Source organism: Vulpes lagopus, chromosome 10 (assembly GCF_018345385.1).
Source record: "Vulpes lagopus strain Blue_001 chromosome 10, ASM1834538v1, whole genome shotgun sequence".
Taxonomy (NCBI): Eukaryota; Metazoa; Chordata; class Mammalia; order Carnivora; family Canidae; genus Vulpes; species Vulpes lagopus.
The window spans coordinates 66775944-66793240 of record NC_054833.1 but is presented as its reverse complement, the minus strand read 5'-3'; the positions used below and the strand labels follow the sequence as shown (position 1 = coordinate 66793240).

The following is a 17297-nucleotide window of genomic DNA, read 5'->3' as shown; positions in this document are numbered from 1 at the left end:
AACTGGGCAATATGAACTCAAGAGGAATCATCCTGATTAGTTCTAGAGGGACTCTTTCTGACAGGATGTGAGGACGGTGGAGAAGAGGGAAGAGTCACTCAGAATAATTTCCATAAAAACTGAATATCACCTCCTTCTTACCCAGCAGTGGCAGGAATAGAAAGCTGGAGATGGTTTCCAGTTTTTCTTCCCAGCCCAGGCCTAGCCCTCACATGGAGTCCAGGGCCCCCAAACCAACCTAAGCGAGAGGTGATTATCACTGTCACACCATTTCCCACCAGGTTGTCAGTCCTGACCCTGGCTAGTTTTCACTAGCCCAGAAAACACAGAACAGGCTTTATGCCCAGGCCAACTACAAAGGGAAGGCAAGTGAAAAAATAAAAATAAAAAAGCAAAAGCAAAAGATGTTCTGGCTCGCTATAGCAGCTTCTGCCTGTGACAAAATCAAAACAAGTCACAAGGAAACCAAAAACGCTTCTTTCAATGTATCCCCTGTTTTATAAGTCAAAGGCAACTGTGAAACGAGAAGATCCCAAAACTGAGCACATAAGTAAAAAGTCAGGCTACCTGAAAAGGTGGTTTTCCAACTAGGCATTGATATACCACTGTTCCTATGCTCCACAGGTCTGCCTTAGCATCATAATGTTGAGACATAATAACCTCAGGAGCCTGGGGATAAAAACATTGCAGACACATGCATGATGTTATTTACATAATCAATACCAATAAATTATCTGGTAAAGGTCACACATGCTCCTAACAAAACTACTAAAACAAGATCACACTGACATTTCCTTAATCAGATGATTCTGCAGTGAACTTAAACCACATTTGTACCCTGGGATTTACTGGTAAATCTCAAAAACAACATTGCCTGAAAAGAAGCAATTTATAGAAACAAATATTTCTATATATTATATGGACAGTAATACAGTAAGAGTACTAAGGCTATAACAAAGAAAGATACACACCAAATACAGGGCAGAGGTTACTCCAGGGTAGAACAGTGGGAAATGGGAAGAGGGAAAAATTTAAAGGACTTGGGCTATTGCTGAAATATTTTATTTCTTTCTAGAAAAAGAAAAAAAGATCAAGGCAAACATGGCCAAATGTTATCTTCATTAAATATGGACAATAGGTACATAAGTGTTTGCTGTATTACTTACTCCCTTTCTTTCCTGTCATTTGAAAGCTTTTAAAATAAAATACAAACTATGATGAAAATACAATAAGAACTGTCTTAAAAGCAAAGGCATTTGTTTTCTCTGCTGCTTTGTTACAGCTCTTTTCCCATCTCTCACTAGATGTTGCTTTTTAAAAATACCAATAATCCAGACAAACATTAAACAGAAATGTCAAACATGCTCAAAGCCCCTGAAACTTTATTTTCCAGGAATCCCATTTTTAGTAGTCATCCCTGGTAAGCTTCTCACTGATTTGGATCAGAGAAAATCCTTATTGAACATAAGCCCACTTTAAACTTAGAGAATTGAGATAGGTATATAGATTTACTTTGCAGAATTCTAAAGCTCCATAATTAAGCTATTTCCAGGCTTGAGGCTTCACATTGGTTTGGAAGTTTCACAGCCTTGTCCTTTCAGACATGGTAACATCCATATGGAAGGATGAAGGGGAGAACTAAGGTTTTTCAGGTTTACCTGTATGTAACACTACTTGAAAAACCTTCTATGATCCAGAAATCTTGCCAAGAGAAATAATATGCAAGAGATGAACATGTTTATCCTAGAGATGAAGAAAGGTCCCCTAAAGGGTTTGTTTTTTTTGTTAAGTTTTCCCTAATACTACATATCAACTATAGCATGACCACACTTCATATAATTTCCATAAATAACTGAACTATCATTTGTGTTTTCATTAAATGTATTTTCATTTAATGTATTCATTTGTGTTTTCATTTAATGTATTCGGAAATTTCTACTAATAACTTTTTTTTCTTTTTAAACTTAAGCTAAACGGACTCCATGCTGGGTGTGGAGCCTACTTGAGAAAAAAGAGAAAATGGGACACCTGAGTGGCTCAGTGGTTGAGCATCTACCTTTGGCTCAAGTCGTGATCCCGGGGTCCTGGGATCGAGTCCCACATCAGGCTCCCCTTGAGGAGCCTGCTTCTCCCTCTACCTATGTCTCTGCCTCTCTCTGTGTGTCTCTCATGACTAAATAAATAATCTTTTTTTAAAAAAAAAAAAAGTAACTAATGGGTAAGTGACTTTTTACAGTTCACTATATTAAAGCAAAAGATGACTTACAACATTATCAATAGTATAATCAGTGTTGGTAATATAAATAACAATCTAGACTATCCATAAAATCACATCTTACTTGAAACCAGCATCATACTTAAATTCCAATGCTAATGGCACTGTACTGTACACACGTAAGGACAAAAAAAACTCACTCACCATGTACATTGGGGACCCACACAGCGTAGCAGCCATCATGTTACTATGTAGATAACGAGCAAACCCAAAATCCGCTATTTCACAAAATAAAAAGGAGAAAAACAAAGTATACTTTACTCAAACTTAACACAGAATGTATCTTCAAGACACAAGAGGGCACAAAGGAATTATGAAAAATTTGCAGCTTATTGAATAAGTCTGTCTGCCAAAGAAAAAAAGTTTCTACCTCAATTTCGACAAGCTAAGACCTAGTAGTGATCACCACCTGTACAAGCCACTGCTCTGCCAGTTTTATAACTAAGGAGCAATCACTAAGCTTTGGGAGAGAAAACACTCATTGTAATAAAGGATTCATTAATACATCTCTCACTAAATATCAATACCAGGTATAGAATTTGAATCGTTTTCTTCCTTCTCCAGATCTGGATGTAACATATGTAAAATCAGAAATTTCTTCAAATACTGGCAAAAGAAAAATTGGATTTTTTTTTTTTAGCAATGAAAAGAAAAACTTAAAAAAAAAAATACCCTGTATTACAAACTGCTTCAAATAATTGTGAAAAGAAAGGCTGATCTAAATGGTCTCTTAGATCCCTTGGGTTAAAATCCCATGAGCTGTAAAGAGCTGGGGTTACTCAACTGTTGCCACTATGGTTATACTAACTGCTTCCCTCTGATGAGAAACAGAATAGGGTTTGCTGCTGGGAGTCATGTTTGGAGTTCCTAATGCAGGCCCCTTGGGCCTAAGATTTAGCACATGCTGCTAATAATGTAAAGGGTTCCCATATCTAAATGTATCTCACAGAACTCAGTAAAAATTTCAAGAGTACATCAACAAAACCCATCAGTTTAATAAAGCTGAGCAAAAGTTATCTAAACAACTGAATCTCAAAACTGTCCTTTGCATAAAATACTACATGGCTATTTACCTATTTTGATGCGAATACCACTGACGTTGGACTTTCTGCGATTGGCATATGACAGCAAGATATTCTGTGGTTTGAGATCCCTGTGGATTATTCCTTTGCTGTGCAGAATTCGCATGGCAGCTGCGATCTGATGCAGAAACACTCTAATCGTGTCTTCACTAAGAGTTCCTTTAGCTGGTAGAAGAGGAATCGCACAAATATTTAAGCACACACAAAATCAAATACCATCTGCATCTTCCATTGACAGAATTAAGAATAGAGGGAATAAAGAACTGGGATTCAAATTTTTTTTGTTTTACTCTAACAATGTAAGTCTATGAAAAGATATCAGACATCTCAAACATTTCACTTGATTTGTATTTGCATCTCCTGTCTTCACCAGGGTTTTTCCCTTTCCTGTTTTTACTGGTGAAGCTGTCCACATTACTCTGAGCACAACAGGTACTCAGCAAATGTGAGGCCCATCGAGAAGCCTAAAAAAATTACTTCTCCTTCTTACTAGCCAATATCTGGGATAAATATCCATATTTAGTTCTAGCCATTAAATGAGCAGAAATTTTAAAAAGGTGAAATCTCTGAATGGGAGACTGGGACTTTACCAGCACGTGTGTCTGTCAGGGATCTGTGTTCCCACATCGCTCTCTCCTCACTTCCCTGCAGCAACTCTCCCACCCCACCACAGTAGCTCCTGTAAGTAGACACCTTTAAGAAGGAACATTTCAACTTGTTTTCACTTCTACAGAGAGACATTGTGAACATTATTGGAGGGTGGTCATTATTCAGTGAACGCTACAGCGTGTCTGTGCGTATGCCAGAGCATATCATGGTTAACAGCTTAATCTGGAGTCAGGCTGCCTTTCTTCAAATCCCAGCTCCTCCACCTCCTTACTGGGTGACCCTGGAAGAAGAATGCTCTGTGCATGCTTCCTCATCTATGAGAAGCTGTAAACAGACTCACTACATGGGGTTCTTGTGACAATCAAACAAAATAGCACCTTTAATAATGAAGACTTGAGAAAAAGCCTGGCACAGAATAAGCACTCAAATATAGTCAGTACACAAATATAAACTTTTTATTACAGTGGATTTAAAAGTCACAAGTGTGATTCCTTGAATCTACATTAGGGATTTAATATCCATGACGCTATCTACTAAAACTTTTGTGAACATAGCTCTGCCCATACCACTCTAGAATATGTTCTATATAACCTTTCCATATGTAATTAAGAAGTCAAAGATACTATGCTTGGAATAAATCATATTGTCACTTAAAATCAGTGTAGATACATTACAATGACATTTTATGTCTTTAACACCTTCAAATAAGATAAATCCCCATGGTTTAAAAAAACTATCAAATACTTTTTCTGGGGAGGGCTGTTCTTAGCCTATCCTCCTTTTTTATTCTTTGGGGCTTTTTTCTTGATGCTTACTAAAAACAAACAAAAAAATCTAAATACACTAAAACATCAAAAGTGGTATCTTCCATATGTCATCTTTTGGAAATAAACACAGCTAAAAATATGGAGTGTATGCTTCCAGACTTGGTGGGTCAAACCAATGAGTAGATCTTTATTTTTGTAATGTTTTACTTAATAAGTTACTTTGCAAAAATTAAAATGGACAGCTTTCTTTTCCATTTCATTCATTCACATTTTAATTCTAGGGCTCCTTTAAATGACTGCAGCTGCTTCACACTTGAATTTTTGCCCATGACATTCAACTGAATATACTCAAAATTTATTTGCTTCAGAGTCCAAGCAGCTGTTGGGGGGGGCGGGGGGCAGGGTGGGGGAAATGAATGATCTAGTTTAAGCTGTTTCTGAACACAAACTATAGTAAATATTCACATAGTTCTATGAACATGGAATGCACACTTCTCATCACAATCTCATAAACTGAATTTCCCATGTTACAAACTTAGTATTTTAAAGGCATAGCCAACATCAAAACTCTTCCCAAATAAATGAATTCTTGAGCAAGGTAGGCCCAGAGGGAGTAGGCTCAGCCAGAGGTGCCACACTGAAAGTATTCTGCTAGAATTCACATTAAAGTATGACTTGATAATTAAAAATTTGTTAAAACTTGCAACCAGAAGAATTTGTTTTCTATCTTTTGAAAATGTGAATGGCATTTTACTTATCAAAGCAAATAAAAAGACTACATGATCATGTTGTGATAGAACGGCATTAGATCATCTAGACCAGTGCTCTCCAAAAGAAACATAATGTGACCCACATACGTAATTTTAAGTTTTCTAGTAGCCACATTTTAAAAAGTAAAAAAAAAAAAAGGTTTAAATACTATATATTCAATCTAATACACCCAAAGTATGATTTCAACCTGTAATCAGTATGACACTTAATGAAATATAATCATTCTCTTCTTTGAAATGTTCAAGATCAAACATGTTCACGTTTCCAGCACACCTTCAGACCAGCTCACATTTCAAGAGGTCTGTAACGCCATGAGGTTGGTGGCTACCATACTGGACTGTTTAACTCTTGAAAATTACTTGAGGTCCAGATTTCTTTTATAGGTCTTTACGAGTGTTTTTAAACTGCGAGGGATTCCTTTAAACACTGTGGCAGAGAGGGACCAGAGCTCTCCCTGGTTAAATGACTTAACCAAAAACACAGCAATTAAGTGAAGAGGGGCACTGTTGGTAAACCAGCCTGCTTGTCTGACTCCCAACATTCAAGCTCATGAACTCCTCCCTCTGGGGTCTCCTGTTGTAAAACTCCTGCTCTGAAATATCAAATACAAAGTTCAGCATCATGCAGGACACTGCCCTCAGAGCTGACTTCAGTCTGCTATACCAGTAACAGTGCCTCTGTCAGAGAGTAGGACTTGTGTTAATGAGGGAAGCTGATATTCTAATGAGGGCACTCAATCTGACCCCAGGGGAAAGGTACTTTTATCCTGATCACTGAGAACTCACAGTCACTGAGAAGGTACAAACAGGGTGTTTTCTAGCTTGAACTTCTTTCCACCAGCAGTGAATGAAAACACTGCTATCTACTAGTAAATGACATTTTGAGAAAATCTTTTTACCAAATTAAGTTAAAAAAGAAAAGAGAATCTTGGTTAGGAAAAACAAAAACTACACATGAAAGAAACTACCAAATTCAAGCTAAGTTTTCTCTAAGAGGGGAGGACAGAAATGGGACCAGGGCAGGGTTTACATATAGCTTTGACTGGTTGTAATTTCTTTAAATGGGGGGCGGGCAGTACCAGTTTCCTCCCATCCTCCCTCCCTCCTTCCCAACAATCAACTAGACAAACCCATCTCCCCAGTGCCCCCCTAAGGTATGCTGGCTTCAAGAGGGCTGGGGGTGGAGGAAGTGGTCCTCCAAGGCCTTTGATGGAGGGTGGGGCTCAGCAGGCAGCACCTCCATGTGAGGAAAGTGGAGAGGAGGCCGGAAGCATCCCCCGCCCCCTCAGGGCAGGAGCTCCAGGGTGGCAGACTGGGTGGTGTGGTGGGGGGTGTAGGCATTCAAGGAGTGTCTGGTCCCCAGTGCCAAGGAGTAGCTCCAGAGCCACTGCACCCACTGCAGCACCAGGCAGACACAAGCCTCGGGCAAGAACCCCCAGGGTTCTTCATATTGATCTCTATTCGGCTTTTCAAAGTCAGCAATGTTTTATATTTTAAAGATTCTTAAAAGCTCACTTTGATCACACTTCGATTACTAGGTGAAACTGAACATTTTTAATATGTTCTTGTAAATTGTCCATACCCTTTGTAAGTGTACCTACTGATGTCTTAGGGTCACCATCAACTGCCGCGATTTAGAGGTTGAGATTTTTTTGCATATTTCCTTTGCATTTTAAGGGATGAACAAGTAGATGCTGGCCTCATCTAACACCATTTTAAAAAATACTTGTGGGAGACACAATTTGATCTGAATGCCTTATATTCATCCTATAGATACACATTTTGAATACAGAATTTCAAGCACCATCTAATACTAAAATTTTACCTCTGCCACAAAATAATTTCAATGTTACTTTTAATTAATCCTTTGTAATTTTTTAATTTATAAGAAGAGTCACATTAATAAACACATTCTTAGATATATTTTTACATTATGATTTATTTTGAAAAGGACTAATGGTTCACTGCTGGTAATGCAGGAGAGTCTTTTGAAGAAGGGAACTATTTGGGTTTTTTTTTTCTCCCTTGGGGAGAGGACCCATCTCTCAAACCCTGCCAGAGAGAGAGGCACACACAAAGTAAGCACTTATACACAGGTTTAGGAATAAAACCACAACAAACAACAGTTGGGCAGCAAAGTCATCACACTTAAACAAATACACAAATATTTATTGAATGTTTCTATGCAAGTGCAGAAAACAGAGTCAGCATTATTTCAGAAGTAACTCTCAGGATTAAACAAACTACCGCAACTATCTCTATTGAACATCGACAAACAAAAATTACCTTGCAAATAATCTGCCAGGTCTCCACCATTGCAGTACTGACACATAAAAGAAAAAAATAATTAAAATAAGAAAACTGATTCAAGATTAATTCAATCTATGATCAGTTAATTTTAATTAAAAATAGTTCCTACATAATGTAAATCTAGTCTGAAAAACATCAGAATTATGGTAGCAAATTTAATTATATATTCCTTATAAAGTAGAATCTAAATCACTAAATGGACTTTATTAATTCAAAATTTCCCATAATAATCTGTCAACTTTAAAGTATATATTAATCAAAAGGAATCTGAAATAAAGTAAGCAGCATGTACCTACCTCCATCACCAAAAAGACAGAGTTGGGTAATTCCTAAAATGTAAACAGTAAATATAGAGAAAGAATGAATCATAAATTCAAAAAATAATGACAATTAATAAAAATACTCCACTTGTTCATTATTAAACAAGTAAAATAAAATCACAAAACCTATTAGTAAGTGAGATTTAAAATCCCTAACACAATAACTTAAGCATCTCAACTTCAAAGCCAAGCCAAGTTTTGATGACACTAATATGGTCATTCCATTCAATTCTGTTCATGGAAAAAACTAAAGAAAGATTAATTGTTTGGTCATAGCTATGGTAAATTTGTGGGGGAAAGAAGGGTAGGATTCTCTGGTCCTCAAAGAAGCACTTCCACTTTGAAAAGTTTATGTTTTGAGCACTGACTTGATAATCCTAAAACTCTAAATGTACAATCTGATTTCTGGAATACATGACCCAGGATGGTTAGTTTTTCTAATTATTGTGTTTATTTGGAGGCAATCACATTATCTGGGACTTGCTGGCAGAGACATTTATTTCTTCACATATCTTGGTAACAGACTGATTTTTAAGGAACTGATTTCAGAAATTTTACTAAGTCTTTCAAAGTCCTATAGCTCCAGATCTGTTGATCAAAGAGTAATTCAAAGACTAGCTTCTTAATTCTTCAATAGCAATGCTTACAATTTAATTCAATTTTAAATTGTACTTCCTATAGCCTAACTTGAGGCAGTGTTCAAGTGTGATTCAAGATACAGCCCTTCCCAAAAGCACTTGGCTTCATTAATATCCTAAATTCAAGAATGAGGAGTTCTATCAGAAGATAAAAGCAGAGGCAAGGCAGTATCCCTCAGAGTGTGGTGCAAGAACCAGTGCTAACCATGAATTATCTGGGACTAGCCCACAAAGAGAGAATTACAGAAATTAAAAGTAAGAAATTTTAAAAGGCTTCAAGCAACTTAACAAAATAAGTTTATGTCTGCTAAACCTAATAATAAAAACTTTGGAGGTTTGTAGGTCCTTTTTGTACTTCATTTTTACAACAATTCCTTTTTATTGGATTTTATAAAGTATCAGTTCACACACAAATTAGATATAAAAACTGGTGTCTCAGCACTTCTAGTCTAGAGCACTTCTGTGCAATGAGGAACACTGCTTCCCGGCCTTCTGGCTAAGATCAAGTGTGCAACAAGGAACAATACAAGGGGCAGCCACAAAGTGGTTCCACAGTGTTCACCAAGAGTCTGGATGCCACAAGTCAGGGCCTGAATTATGTTGTGCAACTTAATTTCACTTAATTCTCCAGAGGACTAGACAAAAAATTAAAACACATGGTGCCCAATTCTTTGAGCCCCACACCTCCGCCCCCACAGGGAGGCATATGGGAGTTCAGAAGAATGGCAGTGCCTTCTGCTCTCTGCTGGGAACCAGGAACCATAGTCCTGCCCAAGCAGGATCACATATGGCATGGACAGCCAAGTTGGAAGCCTCAGACAGCTGGTTTCCCTAAACAGCAGCACACCCATGAGCAGGAAGGAAGTAGAGAACCCATCAGCAACTAGCAGGCTAGAAGAGCAAGTCTATAAGAAATACTTATTTCCTTTAATCATAAACAAAAACAAAAATATACCTCTAATAATAGCTAAATCATCTCTTTGGTGAATCAAAAAAAAAAAAAAAAAGTCTTAGATTTAGCCATCTAACCTGATCAAACTCAGACCAAAATGTCCTAAAAATACTGAGATATCATTAAACCAGTAACTTTTTTTTTTTAAAGATTTTATTTATTTATTCATAGAGAGACACAGAGAGAGAGAGAGAGAGGCAGAGACACAGGCAGAGGGAGAAGCAGGCTCCATGCAGGGAGCCCGATGTGGGACTCGATCCCAGGTCTCTAGGATCACGCCCCGGGCTGAAGGTGACGCTAAACCGCTGCGCCACTGGGGCTGCCCAAACCAGTAACTTTCTTTTTTTTTTAATTTTTTTTTTAAATTTTATTTATTTATGATAGGCACACAGTGAGAGAGAGAGAGAGAGAGGCAGAGACACAGGCAGAGGGAGAAGCAGGCTCCATGCACCCGGAGCCTGACGTGGGATTCGATCCTGAGTCTCCAGGATTGCGCCCTGGGCCAAAGGCAGGCGCCAAACCGCTGCGCCACCCAGGGATCCCTAAACCAGTAACTTTCAACACAGTTTTCTTCTCCCCAGGTAGGAAGCCCAAAAATATCATCTCAAATCAGTATTGTTTAATCAAATAATAGTCCATATCCTAAGTACTGAAAAGACAACTAAGAATTCCTTAGGGAAAGCTGAACTGTTCACTAGACATGAAGACATTGAAAGAAATATTTTAACATCCTTGATTTCTCATGCAAATCTTCTTTTGCCGCCCCCCCCCCCCTTAAAGCAGTACAAGTCCCCACGGGTTCAATCATTTTCTCTTGAACACCCTCCTCCTGAAAGGCTCCATTACAAAACAGCGTGCCTCTCTTAAGTGAAGCACTTAAGTAATCTGGAGCACGAGTAGCTCCAAGAGCCAGCAAAAAGAGTCAGCAAAAAGAAAAAAGAAGAAAACCAATCATGTCATTTATAGACTGAAATTCCTATGGCACTGGGGTGCCAGGAAAGAGCTTGAAGAGATACTCATAGGATCAGATAGGCTGAGGGATGAGGCCAATGGGCCTGTGAGCCAGACCACCAAAGGTTTCCCAAAGTGGAACACACACCTGACTGCTTTTTCTAAAATTAGGAAATCCTCATCCTCAACTCCTCCCCAGGAACTTCCATCCACAAAATTAAACACAATGAATTTCAATTGATCATTTCCCTACTCAAACTCAGTAAGATAGAAAATCCCAGGCAGCTCAGGTGGCTCAGTAGTTTAGCGCTGCCTTCAGCCCAGGGCGTGATCCTGAAGACCTGGGATTGAGTCCCACATCGGGCTCCCTGCATGGAGCCTGCTTCTCCCTCTGCCTGTGTCTCTGCCCCTCTCTGTGCGCCTCTCAAGAAAAAATAAATAAAATCTTAAAAAAAAAAAAAAAAAAAGACAGAAAATCCCTAAGAAGGGTGCATGGGTGGCTCAGTCAGTTGGGCATCTCCCTTTAACCCAGGTCATGATCCCTGGAGTTCAAGGATCGAGTCCGCATCAGGCTCTCTGCTCAGTGGGAGTCTGCTTCTCCCTCTGCCCCCCTCACCTTTGCTTGTACGTTCTCTCTCTCTCAAATAAGTAAAAAAAAATCTTTAAAAAAGAAAGTCCCTAAGAAAAAGGGGAGAAAAAGGTATTATTATGAAGAACTCTAGGCCAGTATATGAAAATTTAGATGAAATAAAAATTTTAAAAACAATTTGTTCAAGTAAAACTACAATCCTCAGAATTACTCTCCTTGGGTAACATGGTACTAGACAGCCTCATAACTGCTTCCTATGTGTAAGCAGGCTTGGGTTATCATCTCTCTTTACCAAGGGGGTGGTGTGGTTGTTTTTGTTTTTGTTTTTTAAGACTTTATTTATTCATGAGAGACGCAGAGAGAGAGAGAGAGGCAGAGACACAGACTCCATGCAAGCAGGACTCCAGGATCATGCCGAGCCAAAGGCAGACACTCAACAGCTAAGCCACCTAGGCATCCCATGGGGGTGGTGTTTATAAATAAAAAGTAAAGTCTTTTGAAGGACACACAACAGGTTTTTTTTTTTTTTTTTCTGGGAAAAAAAAAAAGGAGGTATCAGAAGAGGACATCTCTTTTTTAATATACTGCTAGACTATTTAAATTGTTTTTCCACTGATGGCCTATTACTTTTGTAATCTGAAAAAACAATAAAGATAAAGTGAATTTAAAAATCAGATAGCATGACCAGGTATTCTTTCCAGCAGAATTCAGATGCTTAGGATCAGAAGGGGAGAAACATAAAGTAACAAAACAATTCAGTAAAGAGCAAGAGAAAGATTCAAGAAAAATTTAGGGCTCTTCCAAAACCCATCCCTCACCATTTCTTTTTTTTTATTTTTTATTGGAGTTCAATTTGCCAACATATAGCATAACACCCAGTGCTCATCCCATCAAGTGCCCCCCCCACCCCGTGCCCGTCACCCAGTCACCCCCACCCCCCACCCACCTCCCTTTCCACCACCCCTTGTTAGTTTCCCAGAGTTAGGAGTCTTTCATGTTCTGTCTCCCTTTCTGATACTTCCCACTCATTTTTTCTCTTTTCCCCTTTATTCCCTTCACTATTTTTTATATTCCCAAATGAATGAGATCATATAATGTTTGTTCTTCTCCGATTCACTTATTTCACTCAGCATAATACCCCCCAATTCCATCCACATCGAAGCAAATGGTGGGTATTTGTCATTTCTAATGGCTGAGTAATATTCCATTGTATACATAAACCACATCTTCTTTATCCATTCATCTTTCAATGGACACCGAGGCTCCTTCCACAGTTTGGCTACTGTGGACATTGCTGCTATAAACATTGGGGTGCAAGTGTCCCGGTGTTTCACTGCATCTGTATCTTTGGGGTAAATCCCCAGCAGTGCAATTGCTGGGTTGTAGGGCAGATCTATTCTTAACTCTTTGAGGAACCTCCACAGTTTTCCAGAGTGGCTGCACCAGTTCACATTCCCACCAACAGTGCAAGAGGGTTCCCCTTTTTCCACATCCTCTCAAACATTTGTTGTTTCCTGCCTTGTTAATTTTCCCCATTCTCACTGGTGCCTCACCGTTTCTCCGTTTCTCCGCTACTTTCCCTGACTCATTCTCCACCCTTTGGGTGACTCCTAGGGGTTTTCTCATAAAAGAAGAAAATCCTTTTAATCTCCTAAAGGATCAGAGATCGCTTTCTGCCCCTGGACGCCGCCGAGTAAGCATCGTTAAAGTCTCCCCTCCCACCGCCGTCATGTCTAAGTCAGAGTCTCCCAAAGAGCCCGAGCAGCTGCGGAAGCTCTTCATCGGAGGTTTGAGCTTCGAAACGACCGATGAGAGTCTGAGGAGCCATTTTGAGCAATGGGGGACGCTTACAGACTGTGTGGTAATGAGAGACCCCAACACCAAGCGCTCCAGAGGCTTTGGGTTCGTCACGTACGCCACCGTGGAGGAGGTGGACGCGGCCATGAACGCCCGGCCGCACAAGGTGGACGGAAGAGTCGTGGAACCAAAGAGGGCTGTCTCCCGAGAGGATTCTCAAAGACCCGGTGCCCACTTAACTGTGAAAAAGATTTTTGTCGGTGGCATTAAAGAAGACACTGAAGAACATCATCTAAGAGATTATTTTGAACAGTATGGGAAAATTGAAGTGATTGAGATCATGACTGACCGAGGCAGTGGCAAAAAGAGAGGTTTTGCTTTTGTGACCTTTGACGACCACGACTCTGTAGACAAGATTGTCATTCAAAAATACCATACTGTGAATGGCCACAACTGTGAAGTAAGGAAAGCCCTATCGAAGCAAGAGATGGCTAGTGCTTCATCCAGCCAAAGAGGCCGAAGTGGTTCTGGAAACTTTGGTGGTGGTGGTGGAGGTGGTTTTGGTGGGAATGACAACTTTGGTCGTGGAGGGAACTTCAGTGGTCGAGGTGGCTTCGGTGGCAGTCGAGGTGGTGGTGGATACGGTGGCAGTGGGGATGGCTATAACGGATTTGGTAACGACGGAAGCAACTTTGGAGGTGGCGGAAGCTATAACGATTTTGGCAATTACAACAATCAATCCTCAAATTTTGGACCCATGAAAGGAGGAAATTTTGGAGGCAGAAGCTCTGGCCCCTATGGTGGTGGAGGCCAATACTTTGCCAAACCACGAAACCAAGGTGGCTATGGCGGTTCCAGCAGCAGCAGCAGCTATGGCAGTGGCAGAAGGTTTTAATTACTGCCAGGAAACAAAGCTTAGCAGGAGAGGAGAGCCAGAGAAGTGACAGGGAAGCTACAGGTTACAACAGATTTGTGAACTCAGCCAAGCACAGTGGTGGCAGGGCCTAGCTGCTACAAAGAAGACATGTTTTAGACAATACTCATGTGTATGGGCAAAAAACTCGAGGACTGTATTTGTGACTAATTGTATAACAGGTTATTTTAGTTTCTGTTCTGTGGAAAGTGTAAAGCATTCCAACAAAGGGTTTTAATGTAGATTTTTTTTTTTGCACCCATGCTGTTGATTGCTAAATGTAATAGTCTGATCATGACGCTGAATAAATGTGTCTTTTTTTTAATGTGCTGTGTAAAGTTAGTCTACTCTGAAGCCATCTTGGTAAACTACCCCAACAGTGTGAAGTTAGAATTCCTTCAGGGTGATGCCAGGTTCCACTCGAAATTTATTTGCAACCTGCTTGGGCACAGAAGCCATTGTCTCCACAAACCTTGGTGTGGTTGAACTGACAGTTAATGTGTTGTGACCTGGAGTTCACCGTTAAAAGGGTCACCCAAGCAAAGTCCTGGAGTTTATTTGGTTATTATGATTGTTGGCACATCCTATGCAATATATCTAAATTGAATTATGGTATCAGATAAAATTATAGATGGGATTAAAGCTTGTGTATCGTCCATTATCATGTGTAATCAATAAACGATTTAATATTCAAAAAAAAAAAAAATAAAGGATCAGAGATCAAGGGGTCTTTTGTTAATGAGGTGGCTTTTGGAAAAACCCCCAGGTTGTCTAAAGATAGGGGCTGAAAAAAAAAATAAAAAAAATAAATAAAAAATAAATAAATAAATAAATAAATAAATAAAGATAGGGGCTGGTTTGCCAGGGCTGCCTACACTTGGATTAGAGGGTTGGAAATTTCAGTCCCACTCCACCTCCAGGGAGGGAAGAGGAACTAGAGACTAAGTTAAAATACCAACGGCCAATGACTTAATCAAGTGTACCTAGGTAATACAGCCTCTATAAAACCCCAAAAGGATGGGGCTCCAAGGGATGTGGAGAGAGTGGTGGCCTTTCCACATGCCTTACCTTACGCATCTCTTCCATCTGGCTGTTTCTATATTCTTTTATACCCTTTTATACCCTTTTATAATAAACCAATAATCTTTCTGTGAGTTCTGTGAGCCACTCTAGCAATTAATCAAATCCAAGGAAGTTGCTGGTACTTCTGATCTATAGCTTGGTCAGAGACACAGGTGACAACCTGGACTTGTGATCGGTGTCTAATATTGGGTGTGGTGGGAGGTACAGTCTTGTAGAGCAAAGCCCTTAACCTGCAGGATCTGATGCTAACTCCAAGTAGATAATGTTAGACCTGAGTTGATGGCTTGGTTGGAAAAAAACACCTGATCTGTCAAACCTGAAAGAGGACGTTAACTACCTCCATTCTGACCTCAGTCTGTACTTTCTAATTGATTAAATTCTTCCTTCAGGCTTGTCTCTTAACTCAGACAAAAGACCTGGAGGGCAAAGCAGCAATAGGGACTTTCCCCATACTAGCAAGACCCCTTGTGATGGACACCCAGACAATGATCGACCTGACCTCTACTGCCCACCTGCATGTACCCACTAATCTTTGATCCACATTTTCCTCATATGAACCTGGAAGTATTTTCAGCACTTTGGAGACCGTCTTTGAGACTTTGTTCACTGTGTTCCCTTGGTGTTGGCCTTACTAAAATCAATCCCTTCCTTGTTTCACCACCACTCATGTCTGTCTTTGGATTTTGTCAGTGGTGAGTGGTCAAACCTGGTCCATTTAGTACCCCTGGAGCCAGCTGCTCCTACACCCTTGGGCCCCAGTTACAAACTTAAGAAGTGAGAACAAAATAACTAACTAATCTAAACCTGATTTGCCCATAATTTTTCAAACTGCCTAAGTCTTAACTGTTTGCAACGGTCCCACAGGAGATACCACCCACTTCTGCAGTTATAGTAAAAAACAGGTAAAAGTTTGGGATACCCTTCCGAAAAATAAGGTGAGATGAGTCCCTACAGCAGATCTTTGTACATAAATTCCAGAGACCAAAGATATATAAGTATGGAAAACTGAAACCATAAATGCTAGAAGAAAAGGAGGGCCATCTTTATAATCTCACGGTGGAGAAATCCTTACATGATATAAAACCTAGAGGCCACTAAGAAAGAGATGGACACATTTTACTACGCAAGAACTTCCATATACCAAAGAGATGCTGAAGATGCCCTCCTCCCCACCCCACCAAAAAGACAAACAGACAAACAAGGAAAAACATTCCAATACATACAACAAAGAGCTATTAACTCAGATTTCCTCTTCTTCCCCTCACACAGCTATTATCAGCCCTCCTCCTAAATGTCTCGCCAAACTGTCCAGGCCACTCCATTTCCAATGGAGCCACCACTCTGTCACTCAGACACTTCCTACACGCTGGCTCCATACCTACCCTTGCCCACTCTCCAGAGTAGCCAGTGTTTTACGCACGTTAATAAACTTCTGTCCCAAATGATTTACAATGAAGAACATTCTTTTTTCTAACCATAATGGTTGAGTCTAATACTCAGATATATGTACTTCCTTGTTCCCACCTGGGATGAGAATTCATAAACAGAAGACTGCCCAATGATTGTAGAAAGCAAGCAAGCAAAAGTGAATAGTGCCCCACAAAAAAAGAAAATTGGGGTTATTTTCCCCCTCATTTGTAAAGTGTTTACTGCAAAACCTTAGGATGCAAAACATTGAAAGAAGCACCTTGATCTCACCACCTGAGATTGACACGGTGGTTCATGCTTTCACAAACCTATTTATACATCCACCCACATGCAAATGGAGCATATATTTGCATTTCTGTACATTTTAACATAATCCATTACCACCTTTTTGCTTATCTCCAAGCTCTCCAAACAGTCAATGTTTCCAGCCCATATGTCTTTCCATAACTTTCTCCTGCTCATACAGTCATTGCTTAGTAAAAGGTGTGTATTTTTTTTAAAGGTGCGTATTTTTAACTGCAACAGATATTTCTCTTCTTTCAAATATTTTTTAACTGCTCTCTCTCTCTCTCTCTCTCTCTCTCTCTATATATATATATATATATATATATATATATATAAGACACTGTTCTAGGCACTGAGGAATACAGCTGCAAGCAAGCACAGTTAACTGCCCTATTCTCATTAAGCTTCAGTTTGAAGAGGTCAGAGTCAGGGAGAGACACCAAACAAAAGAACATAACAATATGTTAGAGGGTATAAGTGCTATGAAAAATAAGTAGGGAAGGGAGACAGTGCTGGGTATTGGATTGT

The 17297-nt window shown here is 39.7% G+C and overlaps 2 protein-coding genes across 5 annotated transcripts in view; one reads left to right on the top strand and one right to left on the bottom strand.

The window, feature by feature from the left end:
• The window catches only part of ULK2 (unc-51 like autophagy activating kinase 2), an 83817-nt gene that overhangs the window by 58604 nt on the left and 7916 nt on the right, over positions 1 to 17297 (bottom strand). For all 4 annotated transcript variants that reach the window (XR_005990187.1, XM_041770443.1, XM_041770442.1 and 1 more), the window contains exons 4-8: positions 8110 to 8142; positions 7790 to 7826; positions 3349 to 3522; positions 2420 to 2493; positions 568 to 669 (exon numbers count right to left, since the gene is read on the bottom strand). Coding sequence is in view for 3 of the 4 variants with exons in the window: in XM_041770443.1 (XP_041626377.1) it covers positions 568 to 669; positions 2420 to 2493; positions 3349 to 3522; positions 7790 to 7826; positions 8110 to 8142 (420 nt within the window). In the remaining variant the exon portion in view is untranslated. The remainder of the gene's footprint in view (positions 1 to 567; positions 670 to 2419; positions 2494 to 3348; positions 3523 to 7789; positions 7827 to 8109; positions 8143 to 17297) is intronic.
• Positions 12978 to 13955, top strand: LOC121499609 (heterogeneous nuclear ribonucleoprotein A1-like). The gene has a single exon (XM_041770446.1). It carries the CDS (start codon positions 12993 to 12995, stop codon positions 13953 to 13955), a length of 963 nt encoding a protein of 320 aa, XP_041626380.1. The 5' UTR covers positions 12978 to 12992.

What these genes read in the sequence shown, in the direction of transcription:
- LOC121499609 (XM_041770446.1), top strand. Translation starts at nt 12,993, where the DNA reads ATGTCTAAGTCAGAGTCTCCCAAAGAGCCCGAGCAGCTGCGGAAGCTC.